At 55.8% G+C, this 24,664-nt stretch overlaps 2 protein-coding genes across 7 annotated transcripts in view; one reads left to right on the top strand and one right to left on the bottom strand.

The window, feature by feature from the left end:
* Positions 1-543: 543 nt before the first annotated feature.
* On the top strand, positions 544-12,965 carry PHYHIP (phytanoyl-CoA 2-hydroxylase interacting protein). The gene is made up of 5 exons (XM_081513799.1): positions 544-828; positions 4,284-4,477; positions 5,888-6,062; positions 8,509-8,626; positions 10,820-12,965. The coding sequence occupies exons 2-5, from the start codon at positions 4,313-4,315 to the stop codon at positions 11,352-11,354; spliced, it is 993 nt and encodes a 330-aa protein (XP_081369925.1). The 5' UTR covers positions 544-828; positions 4,284-4,312; the 3' UTR covers positions 11,355-12,965.
* Positions 12,966-18,420: 5,455 nt separating this feature from the next.
* The window catches only part of BMP1 (bone morphogenetic protein 1), a 45,601-nt gene continuing 39,357 nt past the window's right edge, over positions 18,421-24,664 (bottom strand). For all 6 annotated transcript variants that reach the window (XR_014060508.1, XR_014060500.1, XR_014060503.1 and 3 more), the window contains 4 exons: positions 24,147-24,274; positions 23,581-23,794; positions 21,333-21,583; positions 18,421-19,160 (listed from right to left, as the gene is read on the bottom strand). Coding sequence is in view for 3 of the 6 variants with exons in the window: in XM_081513758.1 (XP_081369884.1) it covers positions 19,026-19,160; positions 21,333-21,583; positions 23,581-23,794; positions 24,147-24,274 (728 nt within the window). In the remaining 3 variants the exon portion in view is untranslated. The remainder of the gene's footprint in view (positions 19,161-21,332; positions 21,584-23,580; positions 23,795-24,146; positions 24,275-24,664) is intronic.

Genomic DNA, 24,664 nt, shown 5'->3' with positions numbered 1-24,664 from the left:
CTGGAGAACTTAAGCAGCCAGACATTCTCTCTAGATGATCAGAGGGCCCTGGAGCTGCAGGTCTGATAGCTCTTGATAGAGTTGGTAAGAAAATGGAGCCACGGATCAGCAAGAATCCAGACTGCAGACAGACCCCCTATGCCTGCCCCCTGCAGCTCGCATACTCCCAGTGGACTCTTCCCTGTACAGCCCTCCTCCCCATCCCCCAATCAGAATCCAGGCTTCGGAGCTCCTGAGCCCTTAGGCTAAGCCCCACCCCTCTTCCAGCATCTTGAAGTTTAGGGGCTGCTTCAAGTGAGAGATTCCCAAGCAGGGGTGTGTTGGAGAGACTTTTGGGGGCAGCTGGTCCTGCCCCCAAAAGGGCAGAAGGTGATCACTGCCGCTGTCTCCAAGGACATCGATCGAGCTCCCTAGGAGACCCTCTGCCCTTTCCCCCTCCCAGCAGCCCAGGCGAGCAGGGACCAAGCTTGCTTATTGTCACCTGACGCTGGGCAGCCACTGATCCCATTGGTGGAGCCAGATTCGGTCTGGCTCTTTCGTTCTTTCTCGCCTTCTCTGCCTCTCTCTCCTCCACGCTGCTTTGATTTCGCTCTCGCTTCTCTCCCGGCTAGGAGCATTGCCTCTCCGGGGGAGTCAGGCGGGAGCTGCCAGTGGGGCATGGAAGAAGCCTTCTTGGCAGTCGCGAAAGGAGCTAGGGGAGCAAGCGAGTGCTGCTGCCTGTGACCTAGTCGTCTGGCTGCTGCCCCTCTGCCTGAGGAGCACGTCCACACAGAGGTCTCTCCCTTCCCTCCCGTCCAGATCTCCCTCTGCAGAGCCTGGTGGAGCCAGGTGAGTGTTCTTCCTCCCCAGAACATCCTGCTGTCAATCCCGAGACTTGGCCAGGGCTAGGAGCTGGGGGCACCAGGGTCCCGCCACTGCCCGTGGTGCCCACCTGGAGTGCCAGGGACGACGACCTTGTCCCCTTTTCCCTGGGCCCTCAGCAAAGGGGTTCACAGTTGGATCCAGTCCCTGGGGCACCACTGTCACCCCGTGACCATTCTGCTGCAGTCAGCAATGCCACCGGGGACAGGGTGGGGGGGGACACGTTCCCTCTGGCATGCGGTAGCTGCTCTGAACAGGCACGGGCAGCCTGGGGTCATCAGTGCGTATAGCGTGAGTGCTTGCTTGTCAGGAGACTGGAGGCTTGCTTGCGTACATAGTTCTGTCTGCCTGCACTTATGTTCATGCGTGGTGTGTCTGGAAACATACATTTCTTTTGCATGTGAGGTCCATGTGTGGGGGACCAGTTATCTGAGTAGCTTGGGGGCTGTGTGGGCTGGGGGGTGATGTGAGGCAGTATATTTCTGGGATGGACATATCACTTGTCTTGTGTGTGGGAGTGCTTGTTGTTGGGGGAGGGGAATGCATGCGACCAGAGGGTTTCTAGGTAGGGAGGCACAACTCCGGAGCAGGAGGAGGGATGGAGGTGGAGAGAGTGGGCAGAAACCTCTGTCCATGGGCAGGTCCACCTGCGTAGGTGCGCAAACCTGTTGGCATGAGAAGGATGGGGCTGGCAGAGCCTGTCAGAGACACATTCTCCAAGTCTGTGGCTTTGAGCCCGGAGGAGCCGTGAGCGAGAATACCAGAATATGGGCAGAGGTTGACGTGTGTGCAAATGCACACGTGTGTGCAAGCAGGCAGAGGTGGCACGCATGCATGTTAGTGCCTATGGCCTCCTTTCTTCCCCAAATATGGCTTGTGGGAAGGCGTGTGTGCATACGTGTGTGTGAGAGCCTGCGGATGTGAACATGCGTGGGTTTGTGTGGAGGTGACAGCTTGTGGAGGGCCAGCTGTAGGACATTCTTAGAATGCAGAAGGTGGCAGAGAGGACCTGAGTGCGTAGGTGAGTGAGGAGGACAAGGGTGTCTGAGGAGATGTGTGCAGCCATGTGTGGCAGGTGTGGGTGGGCAGACCCTGTGCGTGTGCCTCCGCGTGTGGGTGTGTGTAAATGCTTGTCTTGGGGTGGATTACATGGGACGATGGGTGTTTCTCAGGTGCTGTCTCAGCCTGTCCATCAAACCCTGCCTTTCCCCATCATCTGGGCTTAGAGACCTGGGTGCACGCCCACCCTTGGTCCTCTCGGCTTTGTTGTTATCCCAGTGTCACTCAAAGTCACCCCCTAAAGCTAGTATGGGTTCCCCAAAGCTAGATCTGCGATCTCCTAGAACTGGAGAGAGGAAAGGAAGAGCCAGGTGCAGGAGACCCCACCACCAAACACGGCTGCCCCTGCCTCTGGGTAGGATATGAGAACAGGAGTAGGGGGGCAGGGGTGGGTGTCCGCCCTCGGGGTCAGCGTAGACTGCATCCCATGTGGGTGGAAGACGGCCACTCGGGTCCTCTGGGGGATGTGTTTGTGTGTGTGTGCGTTGGTGTGCGTGGGTGCATGTGCGTGGGTGCATTTGAGGGGGCACATGTGTGTCTCCCAGGGAGCTCCTCACTGGGAGCCCTAGGGATGGCAACTTCCCTCTTCTCCACACCTGTCCCCATGAGTTACCAACTGGTTTATTATCAAACAGTTGTTTCTAGACACCCATCCCATTCTGTTTGATTTGGGGGTGGACCTGGTAGCAACACCGTGCTTATTTACCATAGGATTCCCGTACACGGAGCCACTGGCATTTGGCTGTATTTCATCACAGGCAGGCACACACTTTAGGGTGGAAAGCTAAGATGAAACAAGGACTCAGGTGACATCCTAGGACTGGTGGGAGCCATCACCCATATTCTTCACCCTGTGCCTGCCACCCAGGCAGCCCATGGGTTAATTTAGAGGTGCCAGTCTCCGAAGCAGGCTTAATTGACAGGAGAGTGTGGGCTGGATCTTTTGAGAGCTATAATTAGAAGTACCTGCTTTCGAAGGCACAAGGTACCCTCACCATTAGTGCCTGGGTGAGGGAGAGAGACAGGGAGAAAAGGAGACGACACCCCAGAAATCTGAGTGTGCTGACATTGGGCTTGAGGAAGGCAGGAGCTCCATGGGGGATCGAGAACACACCCCGGGGCAGAGTCTGATCATGTGCTCTTGGTCCAGAGACAGCCCCCCTCCACCTCCTCCTCCCTCTCAGTTCCCCACCCTGTTCCCCAGAGGTCCTCTGAGCCAGGCCAAAGTCAAGGCCAGAGCCAGCTTGTCCTAGTTACAGTACAGGTGAGAGTGATGATGTGGTCCTTTCAAACCCGGAACAGCAGCCAGGGGTAGAATGAGTGACAGAGAAGGCGATTCCTTGAAAGGGAAGAATGGAAAGAGGGAAAATAAATAGCAGTAGAACATGAGCACTTGGACATACACAAGCACATACCACATGTATCACGCATCACACACACACACACAGGGGACATAACCTTAGCTTAAAGATAAAGAGCTTAGACTCTGGAATCAGACCTGCATTCCAATCATTTTCCAGCTGAATGGCCTTTGGCATCTTAGTGCCACCCTCCACCCCCGACCTCAGCTACTTAATCAGTAAAATAGGGATAATAATAATAATAATTGTGAAGCTTGCATGAGATGATGTTTGTGAAACTATTAGCACGTAGCTGGCCTGCAAGAGATGTAAAGGTTAAAAACTAGTCATTGAAGAGTCAAGTAACCGCAGGATCTGCTGAAAGAAAAAGAAAAAAAAAGTGGAGTTGAAAAGTTACAGGTGCAAGAGAGCTATGGCCTGCTGCCCCTCCTACCACCAGTGGATCCATGTCATCTCCATGGTGCTTGTGCTCCCAGCCCCTCCGTGGTGATCCTTGCTGAGTCACCTCCAGGATGGAGGGGGGCCTGGGTTTGAGAGCCCTGGCACCCAGGCCTCTGGGCTGCCAGTGCCCCCTGCCTGCTGCGCCCTCACCCCATCTCTGATGGGTGCTTCCTGCCGCTCTTATGCCTCCTTGCACTGTTCTCTCCAGCACCCCCCTTCTCTTTTCACGCCTGCTGGCTGAGGGCCCCCCTCCTCGGCTCCATCTGCTGCAAATCTGTCCCGCCCTGTGTCTGCAGCATTCCCACTGCCTCCGCCACCTGTCAGGTGCCGTCTGCTCTGCAGACCCCTCCGAGGAGAGCCAAGAGCCCCCCCGAGGGATCCCCCAGCCGACCTTTGGCCCCACCCCTCCAGCCCTCCCCATGCCATCTTCCCATCAGATCCGACAAGGCAGGTACAAGCGAAGGCTCCTCAAGATTCCACCTGGCAAGGGATGGTGGAAGCAAGACATTCTAGAAGGTTCCATGGCGGGGAGGGAGGTACTGAATCTTCTTTTCCCTGCAGTCCTCACAGGAGCCAAACCAGTGGGGAGCATGGAGCTGCTGTCCACGCCCCACAGCATTGAGGTCAACAATATCACCTGCGACTCATTCCGCATCTCCTGGGCCATGGAGAACAGTGACCTGGAGAGGGTCACCCACTATTTCATCGACCTGAACAAGAAGGAGAATAAGAACTCCAACAAGTTCAAGCACCGGGTGAGTGCAGGCTGCCCAGAGCGCCTCCTCCCAGAGTCTGCTCTCCAAGGAGGCAGGCTGACAGAATGTCTAGAGGGGACTGTTGGGCATTGGAGAGGCCTGACTCCAGCCCAGCTCCTACTGGGTAATCTTGGGAAGGTTTACCCTCTTTCTTCCCCTGGTAGAAAGGGAATAATAATAATGCTAGCTTGTGAGAGGCTTCATGGAGGTAATTGTCTGTGTGGTGTTTAACTTGGGCCCAGCACACCGTGAAAAGCACTATTAGCATCGTGATTGGACCTTCACATGGGGTGGGAAAACCCAGGGTGAGGCCACAGACGTCACACTGGGGATGTCTCAGGGGTCCGACAAAGCCCCTAAATCAGGAAGCAGCCTTGTTGTTGATGGGGTGGGGCCCATTGCTTGGTCCTCAGGCCCCTGAGGGGCGGTTTTCCAGGTGGCACTAGTGGTAAAGAACCCGCCTGCCAATACAGGAGACGTAAGAGATGCGGGTTCGATCCCTGGGTGGGGAAGATCCCCTGGAAGAGGGCATGGCAATCCACTCTAGTATTCTTGCCTAGAGAATCCCATGGACAGAGGAGCCTGGCCTGCCACAGTCCATGGGGTCGCAAAGAGTTGGACACGACTTAGTGACTGAGCACACACGCACACAGGCCCTCGTGATCCTCTCTGCCCTCACCCTCTGGTCTATCCTTCACTGGGTTTAGAAAAGAGATGGCGTGGTGAGCCCTCTGATGGCTGGGGTGTCCTTTCCCCGGGCTAGAGCTAGTGTAGGGACGGGCAGGAGGAAGGCTCCCATCTTCTCGAGCTGGCGAGCTGGCAGCAAGGCAGGGGGAAGAGTGAGGTGGGAAGGAGCTGGTTCCCACGACGACCGCATCATGTGGGTTACTCACCCTCTCTTTCTTTGGAACTGGCTCTCCGATCTGGGTGTCTTTTGGCAGGCCAGTTGCCACGGTGACGTGAATGTTCAACACCACCCCCTTAACCCTCCTCCCCCCAAAGAAGAAGGCATATTTTCCCTTCCTCCCTGGCTTCTCAGCATTTGCCGTTGCCGTGGAGACGGCACTGCAGTGTGCAGCGCTCTCGAAGTGTCCCTCGAAAATGAAGATCTCGCCACCCTCAACTTTGCGGGCCTCTACCCCAGTGGCCTTTCTCCTCCGTTCCCAAGAGAACGGGCATCGGGGGTTAAGGGGGTGGAGGCCGGGGAGGGTCTGTACGGCCTTCCCAATGGCCACTGCTTGCTTCTGCAGGAAAATTGTGGCCAGGGCACCGAGCCATTGAGTCCTTGAGACTCCGACTATCTTCAGCAGGAAGGTGACCATTGGGGGAGTGGGAGGCCTGGAGGAATGCCAAGGGTGGACGTGACCTCCAGTTTGACTCTTGGCTCTCTGTCTGCACCTCACTTCTCAGGATGTCCCCACCAAGCTTGTTGCCAAGGCTGTGCCACTGCCTATGACAGTGAGAGGCCACTGGTTCCTGAGTCCCCGCACTGAGTACAGTGTGGCGGTGCAGACTGCCGTGAAGCAGAGCGACGGAGAGTACCTGGTGTCTGGCTGGAGCGAGACGGTCGAATTCTGCACTGGGGGTGAGGTTCTGCTGTCCGGCTGCTTTGGCTGGTTTTGGTCAGGGGGAGCTTCCTCTTAACCCAGCATGCATTTAGCAACTCCTGCTGTATGTAGGCACCATGCTCTGGCTGACACCGTGGATGAGACCCACTCCTGCCACCCCAAAGCCTGCAGTCTGATGCAGGAGGTAGATGTGAGCCCTGCTAATTGCATTGACAATACCACTTCTGGAAAGGGATGGAGTTAATTCTCTGGCCTGGGGCAAGCATAAGTCTCTTCAGTCGTGTCTGACTCTGTGCGACCCCATAGACGGCAGCCCACCAGGCTCCTCCGCCCTGGGATTCTCCAGGCAAGAACACTGGAGTGGGTTGCCATTTCCTTCTCCCGTGGGAAATCTCACATAACATAAATTTACCACCTTAACCATTTTTCAGTGTACAGTCCAGTAGGATTAAGTATGTTCATGTTGGCACGCAATCCATGTCTAGAAATTTTTCCTCTTCCCAAGCTGAAACATTATGCCCCCTTAAACAACAACTTACCTTTCCCCCTCATTAAATGCCCCAGGAACCACCCTTACTCTTTTTGTAAATTTGACAACTCTCAGTATCTCATATGGGACTTCCCTGGTGGCTCAGACAGTAAAGAATCTGCCTCCCATTGCAGGAGACCTGGGTTCAATCCCTAGGTTGGGAAGATGCCCTGGAGGAGGGAATGGCAACCCACTCCAGTATTCTTGCCTGGAGAATCCCATGGACAGAGGAGCCTGGCTGGCTACAGTCCAGTATCTCATACGAAGGGAATCACACAGTATTTGCCCTTCTGTGACAGGCTTATTCATTTGGCAAAATGTCTTCAAGGTTCATCCGTGTTGTAGCATGTGTCAGAATTTCTTTCCTTTTTAAGGCTCAATAACATCCCATTGTGTGGATGGACCACATTTTGTTTATTTATCATTGGTTGATGGACACTTGGTGGGACTATCACATTTTGTTTGTCTTGAGCCTCCACTCAGCCTTGGAAAACGGTCCCGCAAACTCACCTATTAGCTTGCAAACTCCAGCATGAACAGACACTGGGGCTTCTGCATATTGGGTCACTGGTGGCCCAGGATCTGCCCCACAATCTTCCACTCTTTTGGTGTACTCGTGAGAATTGCTCCAGATCTTCCCCTGTCACAAGGAAGGGGCAGGAACATCCTTAGCCTCAGGCCTCAGAGGCTGCTGACTCCATCCTCTGCCAAGGTCTGTGCCCCAGCTCTTCTTGACCTGCCTTTCTCCTTTGAGTGGTGTTTTTTCCCTTAACTTGGCTGCAAAACCCCACTCTCTGGAGGTGCTCCTGCATCTTGCAGGGAAAGTCTCTTGGTGTACCCCAGAACTCTACATGCAGTGGGAGTTCATTCAAACTGGGGAGCTGGGGATGGCTACAATCCAGTTCCTCCTTCTCTTGTCAATGCAGTGCCCTGGCCAGGGCTGCATTAGCAAGGAGGAAAGGGCAGCTTTTCCTGCTTCGTTCAAAGGTGCTGTCTAGATGAGCAGCAGCCCTGCCTGGACCCCACGGCCCTAGCCTCTGGCCCTGGCCCAGCCAGTCCAGTTTTACCATCCTGTTTCCAGCCTTCCTCCTTTCTCCTGGGATGCTGAGGCAGAGTCATTGCCCCTGACCCTAGGCTAAGCCTTCCCCTCAGTTGTCTGCAGTTTCCCTCTCAGTTATTGTTCAGTTGCTAAGTCGTGTCCGACTCTTTGCAACCCCAAGAACAGCAGCATGCCAGTCTTCGCTGTCCTTCATGATCTCCCTGAGTTTTCTCAAACTCATGTCCATTGAGTTGGTGATGCCATCCAACCATCTCATTCTCTGTCACCCCTTTCTCCTCCTGCCTCCAATCTTTCCCAGCATCAGGGTCTTTTCCAATGAGTCGGCTCTTCATATCAGGTGGCCAAAGTATTGGAGCTTCAGCATCAGTTCTTCCAATGAATATTCAGGGTTGATTTCCTTTAGGGTTGACTGGTTTGATCTCCTTGTTGTCCTGAAATTACACCTGACTTCCATATAGCGGTGTGGACAGGCTCATACCTGCTGGATTTGAGGGGCTCTCCCCAAAGGACCTCAGATTCTTTCCTCTCAATCTTTTGCCTCTTGGTTCTCTTTTCACACAAGAATGGTCTGGGATTACAGTCTCTGGGTCCCTCGACATGACTTTATAACTGGGCAGCCCTCTGCCCTTTTCTAATGCAGAGACCTGAGCCTCTGGTCGCAGGGCATTGAGGCGACAGGACAGACAGCCTCGAGCTGCCCACGTTCCCAGCCAGGCCAGGTGGTCCTTTCTGGTCCAAGGTGCTGTGACTGTCTGGTCTCCCCTGCACCCTCAGGACAGAGGTGGGCTGATGTTCATGGTGGGCAGTGGGTGATCTGAGGGGGAGGCTGTGATCCCCCGCCTGGCCCTCACCTCACCCACCTGGACTCTTGCAGATTATGCCAAGGAGCACCTGGCCCAGCTACAGGAGAAGGCTGAGCAGATTGCAGGCCGCATGCTCCGCTTCTCTGTCTTCTACCGCAACCATCACAAGGAGTACTTCCAGCATGCCAGGTACAGCCAGCTCTGGACTTCCTGCCCCAGCTCTGCCCACTACCCTGGCCCTCTGATGTCACCTCCACCCTATTAGTTGCCAGACCCTCCTCTGGTGTCCTCACCACCACCACCCCCATATCCCAGGCTGGTTCTGGGGGGATGTTGGGCTCCAGAGAAGGAAAGGGGCTTCAGAATGGGGCTGCCTGGAGGCACTGCACTAACAGGCCTGAGTGAATGAGGTTCTGGGTTTAACCCTCCTTTCAGAGAGTCCCTTTTGCTGAGCTCTAAGGCTGCAGGTTGGGCTTTCCAGGTGGCACAGTGGTGAAGAATTCACTTGCCAATACAGGAGACATAGGAGACGTGGGTTTGATCCCTGGGTCAGGAAGATCCCCTGGAGGAGGAAATGGCAACCCACTCCAGTATCCCTGCCTGGGAAATCCCATGGACAGAGGAGCCTGGCAGGCTATAGTCCATGGGGTCACAAACTGAGGGGTCACGTGACTGAGCACACATGCACACAAGGCTACAGGTCAGCTGTCCCTCCAATTCAGGCCCTGGTCTCAAGGGAGGTGGTGAGAGGAACACAGAGGGAGAGGATTCTGAGCAAGGAGGGTTGTGATCTTCAAACTGTGTGTTGGGAAGCCTGGAGGCTCTGGGGAAGGATCTCAGGGCATCCTAGGGTGGTGCTGAAGGATTGGCAGGGAACTCAGAGGATGAGGCCGGGTGAGCCCTGCCCCCATCATCCAGTCAGGGCAGCTTCAGGTTTGTTGCCTCTGCCTGCCTCTGTATAATTTCCTTGGGGGATACAAGAGGGGTTCTGCTTGAATGTTTGAAGTATTTTTAAAATGTCTGAAAATTGGTGATCTGATCCAACACCCTCAGCCTACAAGTGGGGAGACTGAGGCCCAGAAGGCCAGCAGGGCCAGGGGCTGCCCATCCACTTTTCACTGCCTGATACCGCCCCAAGTCCTTGTCCTTCTAAGGCTGGGCCAGGACAAGCTGCCACTGTTACTGTTTTTATCACTGCAGTCAGCTGGGGTGGGGCATTCTGACCTGACCCCAGGGTTCTTCTGTGTTTGTACTAAAGAAGGGAGGCAGTAGGTGAGTGGGGAGGACACTGGCCCAGTTTGGGCGCCTCTATCAGCAAGCAAGGGAGAGATGCAGAGCATCCATATATGCTGGAATACAAAGATGAATAGGGACTTCTCTGGTGGTCCAGTGGTTAAGACTCCACGATAGCACTGCAGGATTCAGTCCGGTCAGGGAACTAAGATCCCTGCATGCTGTAGAGTGTAGCCAGAAAAAAAAAAGAATAAAGGCATAGCCCCCGCTCCTGCAAACCTGAGTCTATCAAGGGGACAGTACAGCTGGATGGAATGTAGTAAGTGTGTGTGATTGCTGAGTAAAGTTCAGTGCCCTGCACGTAGTAAGTAGTCAAAGTTTTGTTGAATACAAGTGTTTGCTGTTCCTGGAAGGTTTTTTTTTTTTTTTTTAATATTTATTTATTTGGCTGCCTTGGGTCTTAGTTGCGTCACATGGAATATTTTTTTGCAGTGTGCAGACTCTCTAGTTGTGCATAGGTTTAGTTGCCCCGAGGCCCATGGGATTTTAGTTCCCCAACTAGGGATTGAGCCCACACCCCCTGCACTGGAAGGCGGATTCTTAACCACTGGACCACCAGGGAAGTCCCTGGAAGGTTTTAGAGGAGAAGGGAGGGGACACCTGTTTTGGACTTTGAAGGACGGTTAGAAATTTGCCAGGCCAGGTGGGAAAAGGTGGAAAAGGCAGTTCAGGCAGAGGGAAGAGCACTGCAAAGGCACAGAGGCAGGAAAGACCTGGGGTGGCGTTCTTGCATGGCTGAAGGGTGTTACCTGTGGGTGTGGGGGTGGTGGGAGGTGGGGCTAGAAAGACCAGATCTTCCCGACTTTGCTTTTTGTGCAAGCCCCATAAAAAGGGTTTTAAGTTGGGGAGTGGCAGGTTCAAATCTCTCTTCCGTGAAGGAGTGGGCTGGATCAGCCCCATCTTCAGGGCCTCCCTTCTCTTGCCTTCTGGAATGTTCTATTTGTGACTGGTGGAGGCGGTAGCTGGTGGGAGAACTGGGAGCTGGGCTGACTTCCTTCTTGGTCACACCTCAGCCGCCAAGCCTCAGTCCAGCTAACCAAAAGCATTTTCTCTTCCTCTTGGCATTTATTTTCCCCCTGCGGTGGCCAGGACCCACTGCGGGAACATGCTGCAACCCTACCTGAAGGACAACAGCGGCAGCCACGGCTCCCCGACCAGCGGCATGCTCCACGGCGTCTTCTTCAGCTGCAACACGGAGTTCAACACTGGCCAGCCCCCGCAGGACTCCCCCTACGGCCGCTGGCGCTTCCAGATCCCCGCCCAGCGCCTTTTCAATCCCAGCACCAACCTCTACTTTGCGGACTTCTACTGTATGTACACGGCCTACCACTACGCCATCCTGGTACTGGCCCCTAAGGGTTCCCTGGGGGACCGCTTCTGCCGCGACCGTCTGCCTCTCCTGGACATTGCCTGCAACAAGTTCCTGACCTGCAGCGTGGAGGACGGGGAGCTGGTCTTCCGCCATGCCCAGGACCTCATCCTGGAGATCATCTACACCGAGCCGGTCGACCTGTCCCTGGGCACCCTGGGGGAGATCAGCGGGCACCAGCTGATGAGCCTGTCCACCGCCGACGCCAAGAAAGACCCCAGCTGCAAGACCTGCAACATCAGCGTGGGCCGCTAGGGACTCCTGGGGAGCCAGGGAGTTAGGGAGAGATAGCAGGCAGGATGGTGATGAGTGGCATAAGCGCAGGGAGCTGGCTTTCTCTTCCTTGCCCCCCTGCTCCCTCCACGCCATCCATCTCCCTCTTCCTTTCCCTTCCCCAGGGCACTAGAAGCAACGGAGGGTGGTCCCTTGGCAGGCATAGCCTACCCATGCTTCGCGGAATTGGGAAGGCTTCTAAGCCTCAGCAGGTTGGTGGGGAGGGCGGGTGGATTTCTGGAGACTTTCCCTTTCCTTTGGTTTCCCTGCCCTGCTATTTCTTGCCTCATCCCAGGCCTCCATCTCAGGAGACCTGCCCCGCTAGGGTTCTCCCATGGAAGCCTTCCCTCGCAAGACCCACCTGTAGCTTGCCTGCCTCCAGAGGTGAGCCGAGAGCTGTGGGCGTGTCCTTCATTAGCCCCACCCACCCCATTTAGGGCCAATCACAGAATGCCCCCTCCCCCACGAGCCGGGCCTTGGGGGCGTCCTACTGCAGGCCCCACCCTCTCCCTCTATAAATAGTCTCCTGCACCTCTGTGACCCCCCACCCCCACTCCACCCCGTCATTCCTTGCCCCAGAGCATCCTCTTCCTGCATGGGGAGAGCCGTCCCTCTCCTTCTCCACCTGCCCTCTAGAAAAGGACCCTCTTTCTCTTGGCTTTGGGGGCACCTGGCTGCTGGGGGGGGTTCCCCTTCTTCTGCCTGGAGATGGTATAAATCCCAGCGGACTTTCTCACTTGCTCAGAGTGCTGGGGTCTGCAGTGGCAGCCACTGGGGTCGAGGAGGGGGCCAGAGACCCCTGAGACCCAGAGGGACCCCTTTCTCAGCCGGGAGTGGATGGCCTCAGGCCGAGGGGACCCAGCCGTGGAACTGGAAGCGAGGGCGTTCCCACAGGGCCCTGGCACCCCGCCTGGCTGCGCTCTTGCTCGCTCACTCTGCCGGGGCGCCGCCACTGCGCTGTGCCTGTGTGTCATCTGGACTGTGGCTTCCCCGCGCCACCCCCACCTCGCGCCCCCGCCCCCCTGGCACTGTTGGTTTCTCACCTCACAGTGAAGCCAGCCTCCTGGTGGAGAGCCCCTTCCCTGGGGAGTTCTTGGTGAAGTCTTTCCTGGGCTACGCAGTGTTTTCACCTCTTTCCTACTTTTGTACGGGCCATGGGAGTGGTGAGGGTGGACCGTGGAGACGAGCAGACCTGGTGGGTGATGAGAGGTGTCAACTAAGGCAGCCAGCTGTTTGAGGGGTGGCAGAAGGATGTCAGGTAAAGGAGAGCAGCCCCCACACTGACAGCGGACTTCTGTGATAAAAGACAGAAGGGGGCAGCAGGCCAACAAGGCCATATCTCAGTGAGCAGCCGAATGGGACAGCTGGTGGCCTCTTCTGTAGCCACAGGGAATGGTGTGGTCAGCTGTCTTTGTGGCCTGGATCAGGGCTGGGGGCCGTGGGAGGTGCATGGAGGAGACGACGTGGGCCCCAGGCCCTTTCCCCTCTGCTGAGGGGGTGGCCCGCTGCCCTCCCCTAGCCCCGTGTCTGCCCTGGGCTGGGGGCACACCCACCTGTGCTGTGCTTGCATCAATAAACCACCCTGGCCTGAGAGCCCTGCCTTTCCTTGGGCTCTGGGAGGGGAGGGATGGACAAGCTGTAAAGTCACAGAGGAGCTCAGACAGGCCACCTGGAATCCTCTCCAAGGGTGTTCCGGACTCACTGTGGGAGGCAGGGCTCTGAAAGCAGAGCCACATCTCCAGCTTGGGAAGGACGTTGGAGGTCAATGTGGTGCTACTCTGCACTTTGCAGATGGGAAAACTGAGGCCTCTTCGGGGAGAACCTGTAGCAATCTGGAAGCGGGACCCAGGTACACAGGTCCCCTGTTTGGAGCCCCTCCCACTGCAGCCACCTGCACTGCATCAGCCCCACATGCCACTGAGTTCCCCTCCCCCAGAGTCCAAGTGTCCCCTCCCCAGCAGGGCTCCTCGTTTGTGGATCTGAGTCACCTCTGCGTCTGTTATTTATGGACTTATTAAAATGATCCTCTGCTGGAATGGAAAAGCTCCAGAAAAATTAGAGTCACCTCCCTGACACTGCTTGGCTCAGGGCCGAATGAACATGTGTCATCAAAAGCTTGGGGCCTGGCCTCCTCGCACCAGGAAGGAAAGCTGAAGGGCAAATGCCACTTCCCAAGGGGCTATTTTGTGCCCAGGCATCCAACCAGGTGCTTTCTCACACAACTCCTTTAGTTCCCCACCCTCTATGATTCCCATCTAACAGATGAAGAAACTGAGACACAAGGAGGTTAAAAGGCTTGCCCATGTCTAACAGCCAGTAGGTAGCAATGCCCGGGATTTGAATTAGAAGATAGAATCTTCCTATTTCACTGCCCTGTCTCCCCAGTGTATGCCAGGAATCCCCTGGGACTGTAAGACAGGGGTGGGGCAGATCTCCGTCACAGCTGCCTTCCGGAGGGTCTCCACAGAGCGTCTGGTCTATCAAGTCCATGCCTAGCTCCCGAATAACACCAGGGGGCGCTGTGGAGTCAAAAGTGCCAAGGAAGCTAATTTTAAAGGCTAGTGGGGAATATTTGGAGCCCAGGGTTCTAGGGTGGCTTCCCAGGTGGGACTAGTGGTAAAGAACACTCCCGCCAATGCAGCAGACATAAGAGACATGGGTTCAATCCCTGGGTCAGGAAGATCCCCTGGAGGAGGGCATGGTAACCCACTCCAGTATTCTTGCCTGAAGAATCCCATGGACAGAGGAGCCTGGCAGGCTACAGTTCACGGGGTCACAAAGAGTCAGACACAACTGAAGCGACTTGGCATGCACAGGATTCTAAGGATGGGGCGGTGACCTCCAGGGTCCATCCTTCCACCTCTGGGCAGGACCTGAGGGGTTTTCAGTGTCCCCGAGAGGGACAGGCTTCAATCTTTCTTTTGCAAATCCTTTGTGGGTTTCTTAGAAGAAGAGATTGGCTTCCAGGGTCCTCTTAGAGGAAGATGAAGAAACCAGGTGAAGCAGGGGTGGTGGTAGGGTTGCATGTAGGTTTCCTCCGGACAGCCTCTTCTTGCTTCTCCCCAGATGGCCACTTTCCGGCACTCCAGCATTGCTCCAGGCGCCTGTCCAATAGAGCTGGGTCAAGTCATCTGCTGGCATCTGCCCTGGGGTCCCTTTTGATCAGTGTCCCTCTAATCTGACCTGGTAGAAGGAGAGAGGTCTACATGTGCACACACACATGCACACACACTGCTTCCCTGGGCTGGATATGGAAGACAGCCTTGGTGGCCACAGAGAACTGCAAGGTGAAGGACAACCTTAGACTACAGCAGCCACTGTCCAGCAGAGGGGCTCCAAGTTAGCCCTGCTCCAGTGCAGGCAGGGAGGGACAGTGAGGGGCTGGCCACCAAAGGGCACTTCCAGGTTACAGGTGGGGTATTTTTTGCTGTGCAGGTACAAACACAGTCACACCCAACACATGGACATGTCCTCACACACTCCTAACCCTCCACCACACACATGTGCACACACACATACACACAGACTCACACACATAAACAGTCTCCTCTGCCCAGACATATGCCCATACTTCCCTATCTGTTCCTTTCCCCCTGGAGTAGCATCTTTCTTTTAATCCTGGATGGATGACAGGCCCCCTCCAAGGAAGTGGGAGAGAAGGTGCCAGTTCCGAGGACCCTCACAGTTTCCTCTGGCTTTGACATGCATCTCTTCTCCGTGTTAGGAAAAGAGGTGGTAGGGGTTCCAAGGAAGGGGACAAGGAGGGACCATTCCCCGAAATGGAGGGAGGCCTTCAGGAAGCTGAGCTGAGGTGATTGGCCATAAAACAGCTTGGCCACAGCATCTGGAAGAGATTGGAACCAGATGTTCCTGGGATGGGGGAGGGGAGGGTTGGGAGCCTGGGAGGGAGCTGGAGCAGGAGAAGCAGACTGGTCAGCGGGGGAGGGGTGGTAGGGTGGGGGGTGTGCTGGGTTGGGGGCCTCCTGACTCTGGGAGAAACATCTAGCAGCTCCCCAAGTCAGGCACTACTATTTTTACAAACTGGGACAGCAGATCTCTTCACAGATTCTAGAATCAGCCTTGTGTGTGGGGACAGTCAAGCACAGGGTGTGACTTGGGAGGTGCCCAGCAAGTCTACCAGCTTAGAAAGAAATATGTCGCCTGCTGCCCTGCGAGCCCCGCCCTGCTGTGGGAAAAGCATTGCCCTTTCTGGCAGACACATGCAGTTCTGTGCTCAACTCCTGACGCACGACTGGAGACTGGTGAACCCAGACGTTTCCTTTCAGCGCAGGAAGCACGTCATCCGGGAACCGGAGAATTGTTTGGCAGATGACAGGAAAAGAAGACCCATTTACAGAATGCCTATTTGCTAGGCACTTTGACAGGCTCCCTTCAATGTGATCTCTTCCTTTCTCTCTGTGTTATCATCCTTTGGGTCAAGATGAAGAAACCAAGGTTCAGAGCAGTTAAATGACTCACCCAAGGGCACACAGTCACTAAATGGGAAAGCTTGTATTCAAAATTGGCTATGTTCTTATTTTATCACATTTTATTTATTTTTAAACTTTTTTTGGCCATGCCTCTCTGCATGTGGGGTCTTAGTTCCCTGACCAGGGACTGAATCTGCACACCCTGCATTGAAAGCGCAGAGTCTTAACCACTGGACTGCCCAGGAAGTCCAGAAACTGGCTGTGTTACATTTAAGCTTATAACTTCACAACTGACCAAGAAGCACGTGGGATTAGAGTGCAGGAAAGGGAAAGAGATGGGCAAAAAGGAGTGAGGGGGCAGTGTGAGGTATCCAATCTTCCTTCTGCAATTGAGCCAACGGTTGGCCCTGGAAGCCCCCAGCTGCCTCAGGAGCCTGACTTTTGGAGACTACACCCTGATAGGAAGGGTTGCTGGGGAAAGGTGACAGACTAGGGAGCAGAGGCCCAGAGAGGGGACAAACTGGCCAACATCACAGGGTGAAGCAAGGCAGAGCTAGGTCTCCTGACCGCCAGGCCAGGGCTGGCTATGTCCTCCAGGGGTTAGAGAAGTGCACCTGGAGGGGAGAGCCTGGGGCTCCAGGATTTGGGGTTATCTCCACCTGGGTTTCCAGGCTGGGAGCGCCATCTGGGGCAGGATCATTCTAATTCTTCTGCTGCTGGCCACACACTCAGGACCAGAGGAGCTCAGGATGATTTCAGGGGTTTGGGGACAGTTGGAGGAGGAAGGGTTCCGTCCTCTGACGTGGAATCACCTGAGCGGTTGGGCAGCTGCACTGGGGTTCATCTAGTCTTGAAGCCTGCAAGCAGCCAGAAGGTGAGGGTGGGCTGGGTCTGGAGAATCATTCATTAAGTTCTGGAATGTGTATCAATGGCCTGCTGCCAGCTCCCAAGCAGCCTTCACTACCCAGAGGTAGCCTCCGGGAAGAAGGGCCCAGGGAAGACGGAGGGCCCAGCCAGCACAGGCCCCTGGCTCATTAGAGGGGCCCGAGTTTATGGCAGTGATGGAGCCTAGGGGTGGGTCCCCCGGGCAGCTGCGTGGGTTGGTCCTGACCTGTGTCTGGCTGTGCTGACCTGGAGGGAAGATGGGGTACTTTCTGCCCTGCAGCCTGGACCTGGGCTAGGATCCCGGCTCCCTTTACACATGAGGCTTGTGTACCAAAAGTGTGGTCCTCTGAGCTTCAGAGCAACCTGGGGGGCTGGCGAGGAGAGCTGGGACCACTGACGATGAACTCTGCTGCAGAGCTGAGCCCAGGTTGGTTGGCAAAGTGTCCAGATGAGATGCTCAGGTGGCTCCAAATGGTTTTGGGGCCTTTCTGTTCTATTCATGGTCCTCTGGGCTGTGCTGAACATTCTGGTCAGAGGAGGTGGAAGGGTGGCCATGACATCACAGCCTGGGACCTTGCTGGCCTTCCAGCCATCACCCACTCCCTCACCTGAAGTCAGGACTAGAAGAGAGGGTTGCAGCCTGACTGTGGGGTCACATCAGCCTACTTGCACATCGGACACTAGCCGTGTGTCTGGTTTCCATTGTTTAAAGGACCAGAATGGGATGCAACACGCCATACTGTTCCCTGGGGGTGGGTCCCCCCCGCCCAGAGTCCAGATTTAGTATCTGGCACATCTGGCTCTGCTGTAGGGAGAAGTCTAGGGCAGGAAAAGACCCACAGTCCCACTGGAGGCCCTCAGGGAGCCCCACGGCTTGGAGCAGACCGCTGGCTTGCTCTGGAATCTGGGAGTAGCCCGTATAGGCAGAGAAGCTGGTTCCTCTCTGGGTTTTCTTTCCCTGTGAGATCCATGGAGAGAAAGTAGGGAGAGAGGGTCCTTTGAAAGGAAGGAGTAGGGATGTGGTTTCTCTCCTGCTGGCCTCCGGGGAGACAGGTCTGAGGTCTGTACCTCACTGTTGGCTGCGGAGGGAGAAGGCAGAGGCAGGAAGGAAAGGCCAGACATGACACAGCCATGGGTCGCTTCGGGAGAGGGGCCCAGAGCTGGAATGTTTGCTCTGTGGCTGCCTAGCGTCTGGCTCTTGTCTCCCCGAAGAGAGATGGTCCCGAGGGGCCAGCACTCGGGGGTCTGACCTTCAGGAAGGAAGACACTGGGAGCTGATTGAAGATCTGCTCTGGCTGATGATGGTACTCTGGGTCCAGGTGGGCTCTTGTAGCCCACCACCCAGACCCAGAGATGGAAGACCCCTCTGGACACTGGCTGGACACCGGCTAGACAGACACATGCCATCATTCCCTTGACATACCTCCTCTCTTCCCATCGCACAGCCGCTTTACAGAACGTTCCATTCTGCCCCTTGGGTTGTGTGGGAGGGTTATGAGGTATGGGGGCGCCTGCAGGCTCAAGTGTGCAAGGCACCCGTATCTGTGTGTGTCTGAGTGTGAAATCACACTCTCAGGGGCCCTGGAATCAAAGGCAGGAAGGGCAGCTGGCGAGGCCAGGTGTCCTGGCTATGCGCCGGCCTCAGACTCACATCTGGAAGAAGATGTGTGCCCAGCACCACCCTCCCCTCCACCACCACCCCCACATCCCAGACAGCCTCTGGCACATGACACTGGCTGTAACACTTTCGGTTTATTGGCTGGGGTGCCCTGGTGTGGCCGACCAGCCGCTGGGCCTGAGAGAAGCCCTGTCTTGATGCCCCCAACCCCTCCCCTTCATCCTCCCGCAAATGGCTCCTGTGGGACATGCATGGAAATTCGCGCCCCAGGAAACAGGGGGAGGTGGGGGCTTCAAACAAAACCAAATCAGGAGAGGGGGAGGGATGGGAAACGTACATTACAATGAAGATATGCCACTGGCTATACACAATAGGGTGCATGGAGATGGGCGGGGAAGGTGGGCGGGTCCTCCTCACACATGGGGCTGGGCCCTCAGAGAGGAATGGCCACTTCAAGTGTCTCAGGGCAAGCTCTGGCTCCCTGGCCCTGGCCCCTCCCTCCCAGGGTTGGGGTCGAGGGAGGAAGGGATCGTGGGGCAGTGGCTCATGTGGGAGTCCAGTGCCCTGCCTCCAGAGGACAGCTTCACTGGGACCATCAGCCTGCAGGTCCTGGCACCCAGTGGACAGGGACGGGGTACCCACTTTCTGCCCGCCCCCCGCTGTCCGGCTCAGGTGACCAAGGGCAGCAGGCCTCCCATCCCTGCTGCGTGAGGGCAGCGGTCACTTTCTGCTGTGTAGAGTGTCCTGGAACTTCGTGCTGGTGTATCGCAGGTGGAAGCCTTTTTTGGTGATGGTGTCATCCGAGTGGAATTTCACCAGAACAGAGTCGCCCGCCGAGTACACCTCCTCAGGAGGCTGTTAGAGGAAAGGGGTGGGCAGGAGGCTGAGGACCGGGGGCCGGAGCTGCTCTTTCCCTCCCCGAGTTCTCCTGCTATAAGGGAGGCGGGTGGCTCCAGACTCCCACCAGGTTCCCCCTTGAAGCAGGAGGAGGACTCTTGCGAGCTGGAGTTTAACGGGGCACTTGGAGTAGGGGGAGGGCTTCCCAGGTGGTTCTGGTGGTAAAGAATCCGCCTGCCAATGCAGGAGACACGGGTGTGATCTCTGGGTTGGGAGGATCCCCTGGAGGAAGGCATGGCAACCCACTGCAGCATTCTTGCCTGGAGACTCCCATGGACAGAGGCCTGGCAGGCTACAGTCCATGGCATTACAAAGAGTCGGACATGACTGAAGCAACTTAGCATGGACTCTGGAGTAGGGGAGGTACTGGGGGCTTAAGTTCAGAGTCACACTTCCATTCCATACCCAGTGCCTAACTAGTTAGTTGTGAAGTCTCAGGCAATGCACTGCCCCTCTCAGGGCCTCACTCCTCTCAAAAGCAAACAGGAAGGAGCAAATGCTCTCTGCTCTTCAAGTCTAGAAAGGTGGGTGGAGGTGGCAGGGGCCAGGGAGACAAATAAGAGGATGGCTGTGACAGGGTTTTGCAAAGGGATTTGCAAAGGGAGTAATTTGTCAGCTGCCTTCTTGCAATCCGGCTGTCTCTTGGAGAAGACAGGACAGCTGGGTCCCCCAGACCTGGACTTGGCCACTCCCCTCCTCCCCTCCTCAGATGCGGGCCATGGTGGGCTCCAGGTGATGCCCCTTCCGAGGCTCCTGCAAGCCCCTCCTCGCCTCTGTGTGCAGGGCTCAGAGTGGCAGCCGCCCACGGAGCATCAGCACACGGAGGCCCTGGCCCTCGAGGCGTGGAAAGGATCATTTCCGAGAACCCTGGGGATGTTTCCAGCAACCATGCCAGGAAGCCTTGACGGAACTGGGTTCCCTCCCCAGTCCCCTCCCGCTGGCTCCAGCCTGAAGGCAGTCTCTGCAAGAAGCCACCTAGGGACACCCGATTTGGTGTGTGACTCACCCGAAGGTATCAGGTCAAGGGAGATGCAAAGGGCAAAGCGGGGAGGGGGCGCTTGCTTGGTAGCCCAGGGATCCAGAGCAGCTGAGCCTGGCTGGCAAGGGGGCTGTGTGCTCCATGTCCCCATCCCCCCAACCCTGTCCCAGTCCTGTCCAGCCTTTGCCAGTTGACAAAGGCTGAAGCTCTGCTCCTAAGGGGAGATTGCACGGCCAATGCTGGGTCCAGCAGCTGCTGCAGCTCCTGGGAAGATTAACCCTTTCTGGGGCACCCAGCCTGTCCTAGAGCACGGCCATGAGAGGCAGGAGAGCAGGAAGGGATAGGCAGGAGGGCATGTCTGAGTGTACATATGAGTGTGAGTACACGTGCCAAAGTGTGTGTGGGTATGTAGAATGGGGAGGGGAAGATGGCATTCTCTGAAGGAAGAGAGGATTAAAAAAGAAAAGAAAAAAAAAAAACACCAAAGAATTCACAGGCTCTGCCTGGAGGAAAATAAATCCACCTCTGTGGTTTTCCTGTGACCTTAGTTAAAACCCCATCAAGCAAATTCTTGCCCACTGCCTCTGAAAGTGCCATTTTATGGACCAAGAAATGATGCTCAGTATCTGCTTGGACAGCAGCACCAATATGCTTCGGGACCAGCTGGCCTGTCACCAAGAAGAGAAATTGGCAGCGCAAGAGATGAGGGTATTGTTATGGCTCGGCCAGGATGACTGCCTAGTGCAGCTCAGCTCAGCCCTGTGCCCTGGCTCTTGCCCCAACCTCTGCCCTCATTCTGGGCCCTGCTCAGCTGCCTCTGGACCAGGGCAAGGGAATGAGGGGGCAGAGGGAACTCCAACCTCCTCCTCCAATCCAAACTGCCTTGGAGACCCAACTGAAGTGGTGCTGAGCAGGCTTGGGTCAGGGTGGGGTCTATCCCAGAGGCTGCAGGAACCTCAGTGTCAGCCAGAAAGGACCTTGTTTCCTGGGTGGGGATGGCCCAGGGCCAGGTGGGCCTTTGTGAGCTGGGAGACCCACCAGGCTGGACCTCTGGCTCCTGCAAACTGCCAGGCAGGGGCTGCTGCACACGTCTACAGAGGCACTGGGTCCCTGCACTGGGGCAAGAGGGGTGGAGAGTGTGGGGGCCTCACCCCTGATCCACAGTAGCGTCCCAGCCTGGGGGCAGTGCTGTCATAGCCGTCGAAGAGCTCCATGTAGTCATAGCCGCAGTCGGTCTCCTCTTCCACCTCGAAGGTCTGGAACACAAGCTCCACACCGTAGCCTTCCTCGGCTACGATGACCCACTCGCAGTCCACTCCCCCTGGGTAGTTGTTGTCGCCAAACTGGGCGTGGGAGTAAAGGTCCTTGGTCTTCACCTCTGCCTGAACCTGGCCACCACACTCTAGAGGGAGGAGGGAGACACAAGGTCAGCCGCCGCCCCGGAGCCCAGTCATGGCCCAGGCACTGTCCCTTCCCACGTGCAGCTCTCCTGGCCGGATGGAGGCCCTGGGACAGTGCCACATGGCTAGAGATAGGTGGGCTTGGGCCCAGCCCAGGACTTGGCCTGGAACTAGTGCTCTGCTGCTCTCTCTCTGGAGAGATGCCCACGGAGGCCCGGGGACGCGGCGGGTGAAAGGCCACTCTCCATGGAGGCCCCAGGGAGGATGCACTTGTTGAAAGAGAACGTTGCTAATTTGCTCCAGCTGATAGCTGTCATGGAAGAATGCGGGCTCTGTGACGCCAGAGCTCCCGTTCTTAAGCGAGAAGATGTCCATCTGGGTTTTATGTGAAAACTCCTAATTTTTAAATGTTGGCTTGGGTTTTTAAAAAACACAATGTGTGCCAAACATAGCAGCTCTGAGAGTCATATGAAGTTCCGGGCCTCCAGTGTGTGACCCTGTGCTGGGGGCGGCCAAAGAGGGCAAGGCCATCCATGTATACCTTCTCTGGACATTCTCTGGCCTCCAGGACACCTGGGCTCACGGTGGGGGTTGGGGGAGGGAGGGAAGTAGGTGGGCATGGCCTGAGCTGAAAGGAAGGAGAGGAGGCTGTGGATCCATCAGTTCTGGGACCTCCCCAACAGGTAGCTTAAGACTCCAAGAAGCCTGCCAAGCCCCCAGAGACCACAGTTGGCCTGACATCCCAGGCCTCGCAGGACCAGGCTATAGCCTTTCTCTGTAGCCACACCATCCCCAGTTCACTGCTGTCATCACGTGCCCATTGCTCTAGCCACACTACATGACCTGCATTCATTTGTGTACACCCAGAGCTATCTGGAGTTTTGACTGTGCTTGGGGTCCTCTCCTGCCTGCAGTGACCCATCATCTCACACCCAGAGCGAGGCCCTGGTCGTGTTTTGTCTTCTGTTGGAATTATCTGTCTGGGTCCCGTCTCACCACCAGGCTGCGGGTTCCCAGGTGGGCAGGGTGAAGGGCTCATGGCTGATTCATTTCCCCATGCCCCTCTGAGTCCCCTGCAGGGGGCCAGGGCTCCATAAAAAGTTGTTGAATAAATGAACAAGTAGATGCAGAGTAAATCCCTCAAGGACTGAGGTTTGTCCGCTTTGTTCATTTTATGACCCACACTCAGGATGCTGTCACATACATGCTGCATGTTAATGAATGTCTGTAGGATGAATGAACGAGTGGATTTAGGGGGTGGGATGTGGGTGGGCTACTGCACAGTCAAGTGTCCTGCCACTAGGGATTCCCTCCCCATCTCTGGGTTCTCTACCCCTTATTGTTACTGCCCTGTTTTCTGACCTTCGTACCCCAAATCAGGACTTCCCCTCCTTTGCCCAGAAGGCTTACTTTGCTTTCAGTAATATTTCAAAAAATATTCAGTAAATATTTTTTGAGCACCTACTGGGGCCAAGAACTAGTCTAGTTCTACAAAGACAGCAGGGCCAAGACAGAAAGTTCCTGCTCTGTGAAGGTTTACTTCTAGGGGGACAAGGAGAGTAGATAATAAGCAAGTAAACAAATATATAAGATAATTCCAGTTGGTGAAAATAAGCACATTGGTGAAAATAAAGCTGAATGATATAAAAAGAAGGAAGAGGGCATTGCTTTATATTAGATGGGCAGGGAAAGTCTCTATACTGAGGAGGCATTTGAGCTGAGTCTCAAATAATGAGATAGAGTAATGATTCAAGGGAAGATGATTTTAGGTGTTTCAAGCCAGAGAACTGCTGGTGCAAAGGTCCTGAAGCAGAAATCAGCTTAGTAGCCTTCAGGACATGCTGTCTCCTCACTGGGCCAGAGGCTGGGCCTGTATGTGTCTTCAGGAGGTATTTGTAAACCCCCCATCCAAGCCCCCGGTCTGCATTTGAGACCAGAATCAGCAGATGCCTCCAGGACAAATGACTGCATGAGGGCACCTGGCCTGCAGCGGGCTCACCTGTGGAATGGGACGCCTGGAAGCCCTTCCTCTGCACGGAGTTGTCAGAGTAGAAGCGCAGGAACATGCGGTTGCCCGTGGCCAGAACAGGCTCGGGCTTCTTGCTCCCGCAGAAGCGGCCTAGGACGGGGGCCTTGGAGTCACGCCCATCATACACCTCCAGGTGGTCATAGGCACACTCAGGCTGGGACTCAATGTCCATCTCCATGAAGGTCTGGAGGGTGTGAGGGAGAACAGAGAATCAGGAATACGGCCAAGGGCAGGACACGTGGGCAACAAACCAAGACCTCTGGACCCCAGTTCATGGACACCAGGACAGTGGCCGCTGCTGGTGGATGGGGAGAAGGAGGACCTAGGAATGGGGCAATGGCATGTATACCCCAACATGATGCTGGGGAAAGGGCCTCTGTCCAGGCCAGACTCGCAGTTCCCACAGGGATGCTGGCCTTGTGGGCTCAGCCAGTAACCAGCCTAAGGTGTTCTGAGTGATGTGAGGCTTTGGAGCCGATGGGAAATAGGTGATGGGTAGATGGCATGGAGTAGCAGGCCTGGGAGTGGCACCTTACCAGCTTGACCCGGTGCCCAGGGGTGCTAGAGATGGACCAGGTACACTCCTTCTTGCTGGGGTACTTGTCAGGCCAGTTGGGACTGGTGATGGTGCCGCTGCTGGATGTCACCTTGTGGTCACAGCCCGCTGTGGGGAGGTGAGGCAGGGAAGGGGATCAGTGGGGACCCCTGGGTTCTAATGGCCCCTATGAAGAAAGGAAGGAGGCCCTTTCCTCCCTCCTACCCCCCCTTTCTTGCTTCTCTTGTCTTCCACTTAGAAATGAGCTGAAGGCTCACACGACTTGTTTTCTATTCAGCCATCCAGCCTGGGGAAATCTGGCTGCTTGGTTCCAAGCTGGACCTCGCCTGGCAGCATCTATGGAAGCAGCCCTCCCAGGTACCCCGTGGACCTTTGAGGCCATCTGGCCACACCTCCTCTGCCCCCTGAGAAGCTAGCATCCTCTGATCTCCTGCCATGCTTCCACATTCACAGAAGACTTTGGCACCTGATTCAGTTCTCTTCACTCCACTCCTGCCA

The sequence above is a fragment of the Giraffa tippelskirchi genome, chromosome 1 (assembly GCF_054371585.1).
Source record: "Giraffa tippelskirchi isolate mGirTip1 chromosome 1, T2T-mGirTip1v1.2.pri, whole genome shotgun sequence".
Classification (NCBI taxonomy): domain Eukaryota; kingdom Metazoa; phylum Chordata; class Mammalia; order Artiodactyla; family Giraffidae; genus Giraffa; species Giraffa tippelskirchi.
Note: the sequence above shows the minus strand (reverse complement) of the source record. Positions and strands in the feature narration are given on the sequence as shown.